Raw genomic sequence first — 12,185 nt, forward strand, 5'->3', positions numbered from 1 at the left:
TATTTGAATTGTGTATTAGTTCCTGCTTACCAAAATAATAAATAAAAAGTGTTGCCGACCCCCCACAATGGTGACTAGACATTCTGTTTTGGCAGCCACAACCCAGTTCCCAGCAGCCACTTGGCTCCTAGTTTTTCTATCCCAGTTTCTAACACTGGCTACCTTCTATCCATCTAGGGAACCACCCACAAACATTAACTCAGTCTGGATTGAGCTTCAGTTTCTTAGTTCTCATCTTGTCCATTACAGAGCCAATACAACAGCCCTGCACAACCACTGCCACACCTGCAGTTGTAAAGGAGAAGTAGGGCTGTGTGTCATCCCCATATTGTTGACAACATACTCCAATACTCCAGATGACCCCACTCAGTGATTTCATATACATATTAAACTTGAAGCATGAGGAACATCACACTGAAGTCTTCCCAGGGTGGAAGAACACTGCTCAAGCATCACCCTCTGGAAATGACCATCCAAGTAGAACTGGAACCACCACAAAGTAGTGCCACCCACCCCTAACTTGGACAGCTGCTCTAGGATATCATAATGGATGGTATCAAAAGCTGCTGAGAGGTCAAGGCAAATTAACAAGGACAATTTTTTTCCTGTCTCTCTCCCAACAGAAGTCATTGTACAGGGCGACCAAAACACTTTTTGTGCCAAAACCAGGCCTAAATTCTGATGGAAATGGATCTAGAAAATCAGTTTCCTCCAAGAGCTCCTGGATTTACTTTCAAGCAATCAAAGGCTGGTTTCCATCTGATGCAGGCAGGCAAGAAGAATCTGCATACACTTGAACAAGGGACAACAAAACTCACATACGTACAATGTAGGTGGTTGACTTTTAAAGAAGTAGTGAAAACTAAAGAGTTAAGCAGCCTTATAAGCTCATTATGTACCATGGACTGTAGCTCATATAATTTTAAAACTGCCAGCTGGAAGAATCAGAAATGTTTTAAGGGAGAAAGATAGGCCTTAAGAAATGATACCAGTCTTCATATCAATATAATTAAAAAGTGACATCAAAAATTATCCACATCTTGAAATTCTGGCCTACATTTGACTCAGATATTGTATGCTACTCTAAAGTGGCTGTAAAAATGTTTCAGAGGAGATAATGAGGCAGAACTACACAAGGCAACCCTCTTTCATCGAGATTCTGAGGCAGGTTCAGATAAGTCAAACTAACTAATGGCAGGTAAAAGTTTAAATAAGCATGTGTAGGATATTTTTCTTCCCTTTTCAAAGTGATGATCCTTCCTTCTGTGAAAAACTACACTAATAGAAAATGGCATATCATAGTGAGTTAGGGAACTGGGGCATGGCAAGACTCCGTTTATAGGCTATAGAACTGCAGGATATTGCCTTGATTTAACTAAAATTAGATTTCTACTTCATCTAAGTTTGATCTCACTAATTCAGTATATTGACAACTAAAGTTCAGCTAAAATAATTCAATGTTTTTGTTTAAATATGCAGTTAAGAGCCAAAGGTCCAAACTAGACGTCGGTCAAGTGGTCTGGCTTGCACACAAAGTCAAAACACATTATAAATATCACATCTTGTTTAGTCTTGGGATTAATGCATTTGAAAAGGTTCTACAGCAAAGTGTTACTACATGGACAGATACCGCTGTTAGATACATTGGAAACAAGTGGTATCATTCTAACTTCTAACTGGGAGTAATGGTATGTTTTCTAGTTGGTTGTAAAACAAGGCTCACACTCATCTGAAGGAAACTGTGTCTAACCTGGCCTGTATGCACTGTGCAGCCTGCTACATATGTGGATCAGACACTGAATGCCTTTAGTAATATACCTTTAAGAGCTCAGAACTCCTTTCTATTCCTAATTAAAGTCTGAGCAACGATGCGTGGTCTCTGAACCCACTACCAAGACAACTAAAGAAGAAACGTAATAAAACTGCCATTTCTGCTCCGAGAAATGGCAAATGTAGTCCCCCATGAAAATATTCCCTGGAAGTTTCCAGCACTACAGGAGGTTATTGTATTTCTCATGGAGTAAATCCTGTAAAAAACTTATAGCTCAGGAACTAAAATCTAGGGGGGATAAGCTTGTAGAAAGTTCTACCTTATCAGGGCAGTCTATATGGCCACAGAAAGCCACAAACCAACCTAGTTTAAGTCTCATTTTTGTAGACTGAATGTGTGTGTGTGTGTGCGCGCGCGCGCGCGCGCGCGAAACTAGCTATTGGAGAACCCAGCATAAAAAGATCACAGTCAGTCTTCATTCACATGCAAAAATTGGAAGGCTTTTGAAGAAGGAAGAGATGTTCCCCTAACTAACAGGTGATCAGATCAAGTTGGCATATATAGTAACATATGGATCATTTAAAATCTGCCCTCACTGCTATTATACTGTCACATAAAAATCAAAGGGAAAGGCCAGTGCCTCTTTTTCGCCTTCAACAGTATTTCCTGCATAATTACCCCACTGAAATGGACAAAATTTGGAGATTTTGAAATCATACCACATTTGCTCATTCTGGCATCATGATAAACCATGGTTTACCATAATATAGGGATGGGGAACCTGCTACCTGCCAGAATATAACTCTCATAATTCTTGACTACTACTTGCTGGCTACAGTGGATGTGTGTTAGAGTCTAACAACATCTGGATGACTAAATGTTCTCCATTACCACTAACTTAACGGGAACAAGTGGAGCAGAGCCTAGTCTCCCCACAGGCTTGTACGATTTCCCTCCCTTTCCAATGCGTCCGTGAGGAGGATTTGTGAAGCTTTCACCTCCATTTTGACCACAGTTTAACAACATTATTTTCAGAATACATACCGTTGGTAATTTATCTATGGTTTGCTGAAACAAGCCACTTTAGTAAACCACAACTTAGTTGTCCTAAGTAAGTTGTTCCATATGTACATTGCATTCTGGACAGATATAAAAAAATGTAAAGAGAATTTAAAGTTGATATTCTGAACTGGTAGGAACTAACAAAGATCCAATGGAGGGGAAGGAATGATATGCTCACAGAAGTAGGTTCAATGGAGTTAGAAAGCACTGTTTCAAATAAATTTTGCAATTTTCCTGTACGCTTTAAAGAAAATAATAACCATAAATAGAAAAAAAATGTTAGCTTTTACCATCATCTCTTTGAAAGTTAAATATAAGCCACTAACATTCTGTTGACATGGTGGAACACGTTAACAAAAATGAAGTATATTATTGAGAGAAGATCACTGGCTTCGAAACAAGCTGATCTGTAAAACCTGATTTGCAAATGAAGTCTATGTAATGAAAGCTGGGTCACCTCTTATCAATAAAAATAACAATGTGCAGAAATATTTATTGTGGCCCTGGATACTGTTTTAAAGATGATCAGATTTGATTCTGTGGTAATCTAATGTGAAACCATATAATTGGATAGCCACAGTATATTTCATTTAACATTTATACAGAATGTTAGTTTCCTAAAAGTTTAGATAGTTTTGTTGTTGTCCTTACTAAAATCAGGTAACAAATAATGATGCAGATAATGCAGCCTAAAACCAGATAGTTATATTTCATGCCTCTCAGACCCTATACCACTTTACTGCTAATCAAGTATAACCTCTTTTTACTTTAAAATTGAAATTTACCTTAACTTCATAAATACTACCTTGTTCTCCTACATGCTACCTACTTGTAACTGCTCACACATTACATTTGCATCCTGAACTTGTTTGAAACATAAAAGCATAAAACATCTTATCTTCAAAGCAAGTGTCTAAAATTCTGAACTGATTTTTTTTGAACATTTGTTTTACCATGAATTTTTGTTTGAAGATAATGGAGGTCATTCCTAACACATTATTTTTATTTATTTGTGAAATATGGGATTTAAGGGTGATAACGGCATAACAGCTTAGGACCACAATATCTAATGGACTGCTTTTCTTCACACCTGATGAGGACATTCTGAACATCATGTTGCCTTCTGAGATATGGCTGGTTGAGAGGTACAAAAAGCACTGAAATGCAGGACTTTCTGTCTTGCATCTCCTAGTATTCTATCACCTCTTGAACACTATTATTTTCCACTGTGTACTTAATTTAGGTGCTGCCTCATTTTTCTTTTTGCTTAGTCCTGGCTCTCAGTTTTTCTGCTCATTCATTCATAAACTGATGTTGTTTCATTGGCCATTTCTTTATTATGTCATCTGCTTTGAGTACTTCTGTGTTTGGAGATGGAGGGAGGAAGTGAAGTAGCTGCATGTATAAACAGACACAATTGCAGCTACCGTAAGAATCACCATGAGCAAAAAGCTGTACTGGTAATGAAAAATAATATGACAATTTAGTGATTATTATATAATGCTTGACAAAAACTTTTTTGAAGGACTTACCAAAAAAAGGTTAAATAAGCTATTAGCTGGAGTTCATATGCTCAAATAATTGCACTTGCTACAACAAAGAGGAAGCACAAAGTAGTATACCATACTGAAATGAGTTTTCTGGAAGATCACTTCATTTTTGTGGCTTATAATTCTAATTAACTTACCTACTGATGTAAGGGGGAAAATCCATACAACTCAAGGAGCCCCTTTTTTCAGTAAGCGAATTGGCCCAGTGACTGAGCAGGTTAGACAGATGACCACTACAAATGAATGTACTAACCATGTAAATAATAAAAGATAAGGCAGCCAAAGTATCTTTAGAAGCACATACTGGAAAGCCCTTGTTAGAGGCTACATAATCTAAAACCAATTTCAGTAAACCAATACTACAAATGATGAAGAGGCTGTAGAAGTCATTTGTAACAGTTTTGTGGCTTGCAAAAAATTATGGAATTAAGAGAGCCCTCTTTCACTGAACCAGAAACAGACCAAAGATTAAGTCTGAAAAGCGAAGTACAGTCATACCTCGGGTTAAAGACACTTCGGGTTAAATATTTTCAGGTAACATCCTGCGGCGACCCAGAAGTACCAGAAAGGGTTACTTCTGGGTTTCGCCGCTCGTGCATGTGCAGACGCTCAAAATGATGTCACGCGCATGTGCAGAAGCGGCGAATTGCGACCCGCGCAGATGCGGGTTGTGTTCTGCTCATGATGCGAATGGGGCTCCGGAACAGATCCCGTTTGCATCCAGAGGTACCACTGCACTGTACTTTTCTGTGTGTAAGACTAGGGGTTTTTTTTACTTTAAAATAATGTTTAAAATATGGTGGCGTCTTATACATGGATAATGCATATGCCCATTTTCTAAATTTGGGGTTCCCAAAAGTAGGGGGTGTCTTATACATGGGGGCGTCTTATACACAGAAAAATATGGCATATGAAATACGTTTTTTCTAATATTTGTACAGTTTATAAATTGTGAAAAGATGATGGATGTACAACTGTATTCTGTCCAAGGCATGGAAGCCAGATCATGATGATGATGTATAACTTATTTCTACTTGTTCATTCAACCCACATGGAGTCACACAATTTAAGGATAATCTAGCAAGTGTATCAAAAGCATACATAGATAAACATGGCTATATTTGGGAAAGTAATTATTATTATTAATAATAATAAAAGAAATCTCTGTTGCATTTCTGATTTTGGTAATAATCCTGGCCTTCAATAATCTACTCATTTTACTTATGCAAAACAGATGGTAAGGTTGCATAATCACATAAACACAGTGACTGTATTGTAATTGGTGAAGGACCTCAGCTTGTATAGCTTTCTACCTTCAAGAGGCTAGTGGTAAGGAACTTTGGCACAATGAGCCACTGCAACATTTGAAACAAGTCATTTATGAACTGCTATGGAATACCTAAGAGCTTCCTTGGGTGTACCCAGTGGGATTTTATACTATTTCTTCTTCAAATATCCCCAATGCCATGTCAGAAATATGCTTCTCAAAGAAGCCTCAACTTCTGCAGTATTGGCTCATGAACTAACTGAATGGTTCTAATTGCATGATCCCAGCACCTAGTTTTAAATTCAAGCAATGAAATTGCATTCATAAAATGATTATGTATTCAACAAAATTAGTTTTGTATTCAGCTTCCTGTCACTAAGGCTGCATATACAAATGGAACTGGACAATATAATGGCCTGGTTCACTCTTAATGTTAAGTCAAACTATGGCTTAGCATGAATGAGCAAATGTGCTGGCCACTGGAAAAAAGATTACAGCTGATTTATTCCTTCTGCAGTCCTGCTGCCACTGCTCTGCTATGAACTAAGTTAAAGTTTGGCTAAGTGTTACAACTGAAACCACACGGTTTATGCCCCAATGACAAACCACAAACTGTAAATCTTAGAACAAACCTTGTTTACAGTTCATGGTTTGTCTGGAGTGGTGTAAACCATGAGCACTGATTCAGATTCAGTGCTATGCCAAACTATGGCTTAGCTCATAGCAGCAATTCGGCAGCAGGAAGGAGGAGGAGAAAAGCAGTCTGATCTCCCAGAATCTGCATGTTAGCCTGTTTGGATTACATATGAACTAGGTCACTGAATTTTTTAAATATTCATTTTAAAAAACCTGCTTTATTTATGTAAAGGCAGCCAACACATAAAATAAACTAAGCCCAATACAATAACCAAATTAACAAATCCGTAAGTCATTAAAAGAAACACTGCCTAAGCTAGTGTGGAAGTTATTTAATCAGTCAACAGCCTTATTAAAAAGCCATAACTTTACCAGACACAAGAAGGAACAGAATGATGGGACTCAATACACCACACCTTTTATCTAGCTGGCACCTCTTGAGGTTGTGTGATCTGGAGCTCTCTTGGGAACACTTTTACATGTGTTGATGCTTGGAGCATGCAGAAAAAGGGCAGTTCTTGAGTCATCCAGGTCCCAAGCTAAATGCTTTAAATGTTTTATATCAGCGCCTTGAATTGAGCACAGAAACTATTTGGCAGCTAGTGCAAATCACAAAGGGATAATGCAACTGTTAACATGGTCAGTTTTAGAAGTTTATTAGCACAATGGATTTTTTCCACACAGGAATCCTTCTTTGTTCATTCATTTACACATCTAATTTTTCTAGCACTGCAACAAATGTTTATATTTGAACCCTCATAAAGAATAAAAGTGACCTGTTGAGGTATGTGAAAAGCTCCTCAAAAGTCCACACTGTTTTTTACACCTATTTCAGTCCCAATATGCTGCTGTTTCAGCCTATTTTAGGACATCTCTCAAAACATGATCCAAGCCAATCACACTGGGGAACTGGGTGGCACTATGTCACTGTGTAAGCAGATATGGCTATGTGATATTGTCACCGAGGTCTAAGTGAAAGTGGCAAGAGAAACTGCATCTCTGTTATTGAGCCAACTGGGCCAACTCTCCCTGTGTTGCTGTCAGCACTGCACAGCAAGACTTTTGCTCTGATCCAGCTTTAGTCATGCATAGTTATGCATGAGTAGCTGCAACAGAAGAATAGTGATGTCGCTCCAAATGTACATCCCCGTTCTGCCGCAGCTAAATATACACAAATGAATTGATTTAGAGAACATTCCCTCTTCTTGCTCTCTTGGGAAAACTTACACACCCTCTCTTGAAAGGGGTGCAAACAATTTTTCGGGGGGGGGGCTGACTGCACAGAATAAAAAATGTCTATGATGCTACCTCTGTTTCGACTCAGCTCTGGTTATTTTTCCTTTATATATCTATTGTCTATCAACAGCAGGTGGTATCAATAGAGGTGGTAGTATACAGAAGGACACATGCAAGTGGTACTCCAAATATGTCTTTATTTCACTTTCTTACCAAAGCACTGTGGGACACACACACAAAATCTATTCACAGGTTTAACATAATCATAGTAACCACTCCTTGGAACAAGGAGCAGGTTCAGTGCCTCTCAGCAGTGTCCCAGATTGCTTTACTTTCTCCAATGTGTCTTAATCAAAGCCACTGAGAATCCTTTTTGTACAGCTCCATCCTAAGTCCTGTTTCAAACAATGCAATCCTAAGTATGTTTACTCATAATTAAGTTTCACTTTGATCAGTGGGGCTTTCAGCTGTTCATGGGACTGCAGGTTTAGTCAGAGCAGGGGTGTAATGGAACCTTTGAAACTGATTTTAGCAAACACTTTCATAGAATTCATTTTTAGTGACAATAAAATGCAAAACTGTTTATCCAATATTAATAGCCAATATGCTTAAACCTCCAATTTATGTGTCATATCAAGGTTTTTTTTTAAAAAAGAATCTAGTATATGACAATGTACCCACCACCATTTTTATCCTTTGCTTTCAAACTACTTCTATTTGATTATTTTAAACCTGTTTTCTCTTGCCTTTGCTAAGTGCAACATTAAGTGCTCAGGGACACATCAGCAGCTTTATTCTGATAGGTGCATGTTACAGACACACAGCATGCATCCACTAAAACATTAACAATTAGAGGTACAGCTGCTTCAACACACACACACACACACACACACACACACACACACGTAGCTGGTCCAAGCATTGAAGAAAATATATGAATCTGCCATATACAGACTCAAGAGTACTAGTCAGTATTCTTTACTCTGACTGACAGCAGCTCTCTAAGGCTCAAGGTAGGCTGATATGATATACATGCCAGAGATCACTGAACGGATCTTGTACTGTATTTTGCTTTGCTAAATGAGTGAGGGAAAGAGGAACACACATATGCTATGCCTTATTTGAATTGACCTTCTCCAGAGCTCCTATTTGTCCTGCTGCAGAAAACCGATAGTACACATATCACTAGGGAAGTGACAAACCCTGTGCCATTTTCCCAATCTTAATCCCACCCCAAGCTATTATTTGCTCTAGAAGGGGGGCAAATAGACACTCCAATCCCACTACTTGGGGCAAGGGATTCACCCAGTACCATGGCTCCAAGTATATTTCCCTCCTGTGGCTATTATTACCTTTGAAAGAAGGGAGAGATCTGATAAAGGCCCTCCTGACAATGCATGTAGCTTGGCCCTGAGTTCCTTCTAATTTGAAATTCTTTCTCCAGATAGTGAATGTAAGATCCTCTACAGCTAAAGCATGTACTGTACTCTACTATTGAGCTGTATGTTTTCCTCAAGAGAGAGACATAAAGCACGTCATCTGGTTTGACATGGACAAGACTGTGGTTTGGTAAACTAAAAACCATTTAATTCTTTCTGCACAACACACAACTGTCCACTGACATGTAATTATTATTACACTGGTGTCTCACCCCAAAGGGTTCAAAGAAGAAGATAAGGCTGTGATCCATTTTATCCTCTCAACAACCCTGTGAAGCAGGTTAGACAGAAAGATAGTAACTACAAGAACATAATAAGGCTAACCCACTATCATCCAGTGAGCTTCATAGCTGACGAGGGCCATGAATCTAGATCCTGTCCAAGTCAAACTTCTATTCCACTGCACCACACTGACAACACTAATTACTACTGTAATCTAATCACATTACTGATGTGATGTGTGAAGTGGCTCTCAGGATTCCCCACAGTTTAACATGTGGCAGTTTCTCAAATGCATCCCACTCTTATGAGAAATATGGTAGTCCACATGGCAGGCTGCAAATCATGAGATTAAAATAAGTGATGCAATCCAATATAAGGGCAGAAATGTACATCTCCATGCAACCGTGTGGCGACACAGGAAGCTCTCAGCCAGAAATAACCCTATCATGATGCATTAAAACCTGCCATTACATTCAGAAATGAACTGTTCCACAACATAAAGTGTCAATTTAAAGCCAATCAGTGCAGCATGGGGGCAACTAAGCACAGAAAGTATTCCTGAGCCTGCAGAAATAGACCTCGGGACTGCACTTGCCTCAGCGCTATTTGGATAAAATTTGACGTGCAATCAACTCATACATTTTCTCTAGCAGAGACCACAGGCATGTGGTATGTTCCATGGGATGTGGATTAAACCTCTATACTTGTTTTACATGGAAACAAAGCAAAGTCTCATGAGAAACCATACTAAAGCAAAGTGACACTGCATGCCTAACAATACCAATATATCAAAAAGCTTGAATATCAAAAATCACCTCTCACAGTTCACCAACGCCACACTAATTTTCAGTATTTCAGATGGGGTTACGGACCAGCAAGGTTACCCCCTTCCAATTTCCCCATTTGCTCTCCCGTCCCAAATCCCGTCCCGAGATTCCGCATAGCCCGGTTCACAATATACCCCCTTGGGGAAGCAGAAATCCAGAGGAAGAGCGCGAAATGCTTAGCCCCTGGTGGGATTGCACTCATTTCCCTACTCTTCGCACACGATTGCAGAGGCGGCTCCGCAGACCCCTCTGCCACAACACGCAGCTATTACACCTAACGGCGACCCACCTGTACGCAGCAGCAGCCTCCGCCTGCCCCTCTCCCGGACCAGCGTCCCGTCAAGCAGCAGCCTTCTCTCTCTCCGCGCTTCCCCTGCAGCCGCTCCCTCGGCCATTCCCCCCGTCTTCCTCCTGCTCCTCCAACGCACACGCCGCTTGTGCCGCAGCGGCGAGGAGAAGCGGGCGCCGCACAAGTTTTGCCGAATGAAGTGCACGAGCAGGGCTGGGGGGGGGGGGGGCGGCCTCTCTGCCCAGGATGGAAAGAAGCCGCCGTTCAAGGTCTACCTGTCCGCTCCGGAGCATCTGCCGGCGCAGGAAGGGACCTTTCACCCACAAAGGGTCCCGTAAAACCACGCCTAGCACTCCGCGTGCTCCGAGTCCCTTCCGCGCTTGGCCCCGGGAGACTCTTCCCGGTACCCGCTTGTGCAGAGGGCCGGCGTCGACCCCGCTCCTGCTCCGTTTAACGTCCCCCCGCCGGCCTGCCTCTCAGCCTGCAGGCGGGCGGCGAGGGGGATCCCCGGCTCCTGCTCGCCCTCTGCTCCCCAACTCACTTACCAGGGGTCGAACTCGTGGATGATGCTCTCGAAGCGGATGACGGCGAAGAGCCTGGAGCTGAAGCCGGCCAGCCAGGCCAGGAAGAGGATGGTGAAGGAGAGCAGCGACTGCCAGCCCGCCGGCTGCGACAGGCCCCCCGACAGGCCGCCGCCGCCCCCGCCCGCCGGGGGCCCGGCGCCGGTCGTCGTCGTCGAGGAGGAGGAGCCCCTACTGTTGGCCAGCGCTTGGGAAGCGGCGGAGTTGGACGACGACGACGAGGCGGCGGCACCGGTCTTGTGCTTGTGGTCGGGGGCCGAGTGCTCCGCCATGTTGCTCCCCGGGGCTCCTCGCTTGCCTCTCCGCCTCACGCGCGGCGAAGGAGGAGGAAGAAGGGCAGAGTCCGCCCCGTTTCCCTCAGCGCGCTCTCCGACGGAGGGAGGGAGGGGAGGCGAGGCAGCGGCGCCTTTACCGCGCCCGTTTCACTGGCGGCAGCGGCAGCGGCGGCTCCTCTTGCCGACCGCCTCCTCCTTCTGAATCTCCTCAGCGACCCGGGAACTGCCGCCCGATGCCGCCGCCAACATCCCAGTGCGGCGCGAGGCGGGCGGAGAGCGGGAGCGAGACCGGAGTAGCTCGCGCGCGATGTGAAGGGAAGGGAAGGGCGGGGGGCGGATGAGGAGGAGGCGGGGCCGAGAGCGCCAGGTGGGCGGAGCAAAAGCCGCGGGTGAGGAGAGAGAAAAGCTTCCGTATGAGGCAACGCTGGCTCGGGACGGTGTTGTAAGCCGTTGACGGGAGAGTGACGTGCCACGAGGCGCGCGCGCGGAAAGGGGCTGCGGAAAGAGGTGGTTAATTGAGGCCGAAGCATCCGATGACATTCGCACCAGGATGGGCGGAGCCAACAGCGAGGCCCCGCCCCACTTGTCGCCCCTGCCGCTCACCCCTCCTTCTCCTCCGTCCGTCCTTCCGTGAGGGAACTCCCTACTAACCTGTCAGAGAGCGACAGGTACTTCAAAAGGGCAGGCCGGCGGCCAATCGGAGGCCAGAGCCGCAGGGCGCGGAATGGAGAGAGGCGGAGGCCCTAACCGCCTCCACCAATGGCGAAATGCCTGTGCTAAGTGGAAGGGTGCGATTGGCCAAGGGTCCCGACCATTCGCAGGCTAAGAGGAGGTCGGGTTTTGGTTGCGCGTCACGTGAGGCGCACGGGAACGTCGGCCTCAGGCGAGCGCCGCTTTCGCAGCAGGGTCTGCAGTGGGGGGCGACGTCTGGCTTACGAAGCTTCGCTGGGAGCGTTGCATCCTGGGGATTGTAGTTTGCAGCTGCTGTGGCTTGTCAGGCTCTTCTTGCGTAAAGCTGACTATCCCTGTG

The 12,185-nt window shown here is 43.6% G+C and overlaps 1 protein-coding gene across 1 annotated transcript in view; it reads right to left on the bottom strand.

The window, feature by feature from the left end:
• STT3B (STT3 oligosaccharyltransferase complex catalytic subunit B) overlaps window positions 1–11,324 on the bottom strand; it is a 44,557-nt gene extending 33,233 nt beyond the window's left edge. Inside the window, exon 1 of the mRNA XM_081164522.1 lies at window positions 10,845–11,324. Within this exon, the coding sequence (XP_081020648.1) occupies window positions 10,845–11,152 (308 nt within the window). The 5' untranslated portion in view covers window positions 11,153–11,324. The remainder of the gene's footprint in view (window positions 1–10,844) is intronic.
• Window positions 11,325–12,185: the final 861 nt, after the last annotated feature.

Source organism: Podarcis bocagei (genome assembly GCF_964188305.1).
Source record: "Podarcis bocagei genome assembly, chromosome: 12".
NCBI lineage: Eukaryota > Metazoa > Chordata > Lepidosauria > Squamata > Lacertidae > Podarcis > Podarcis bocagei.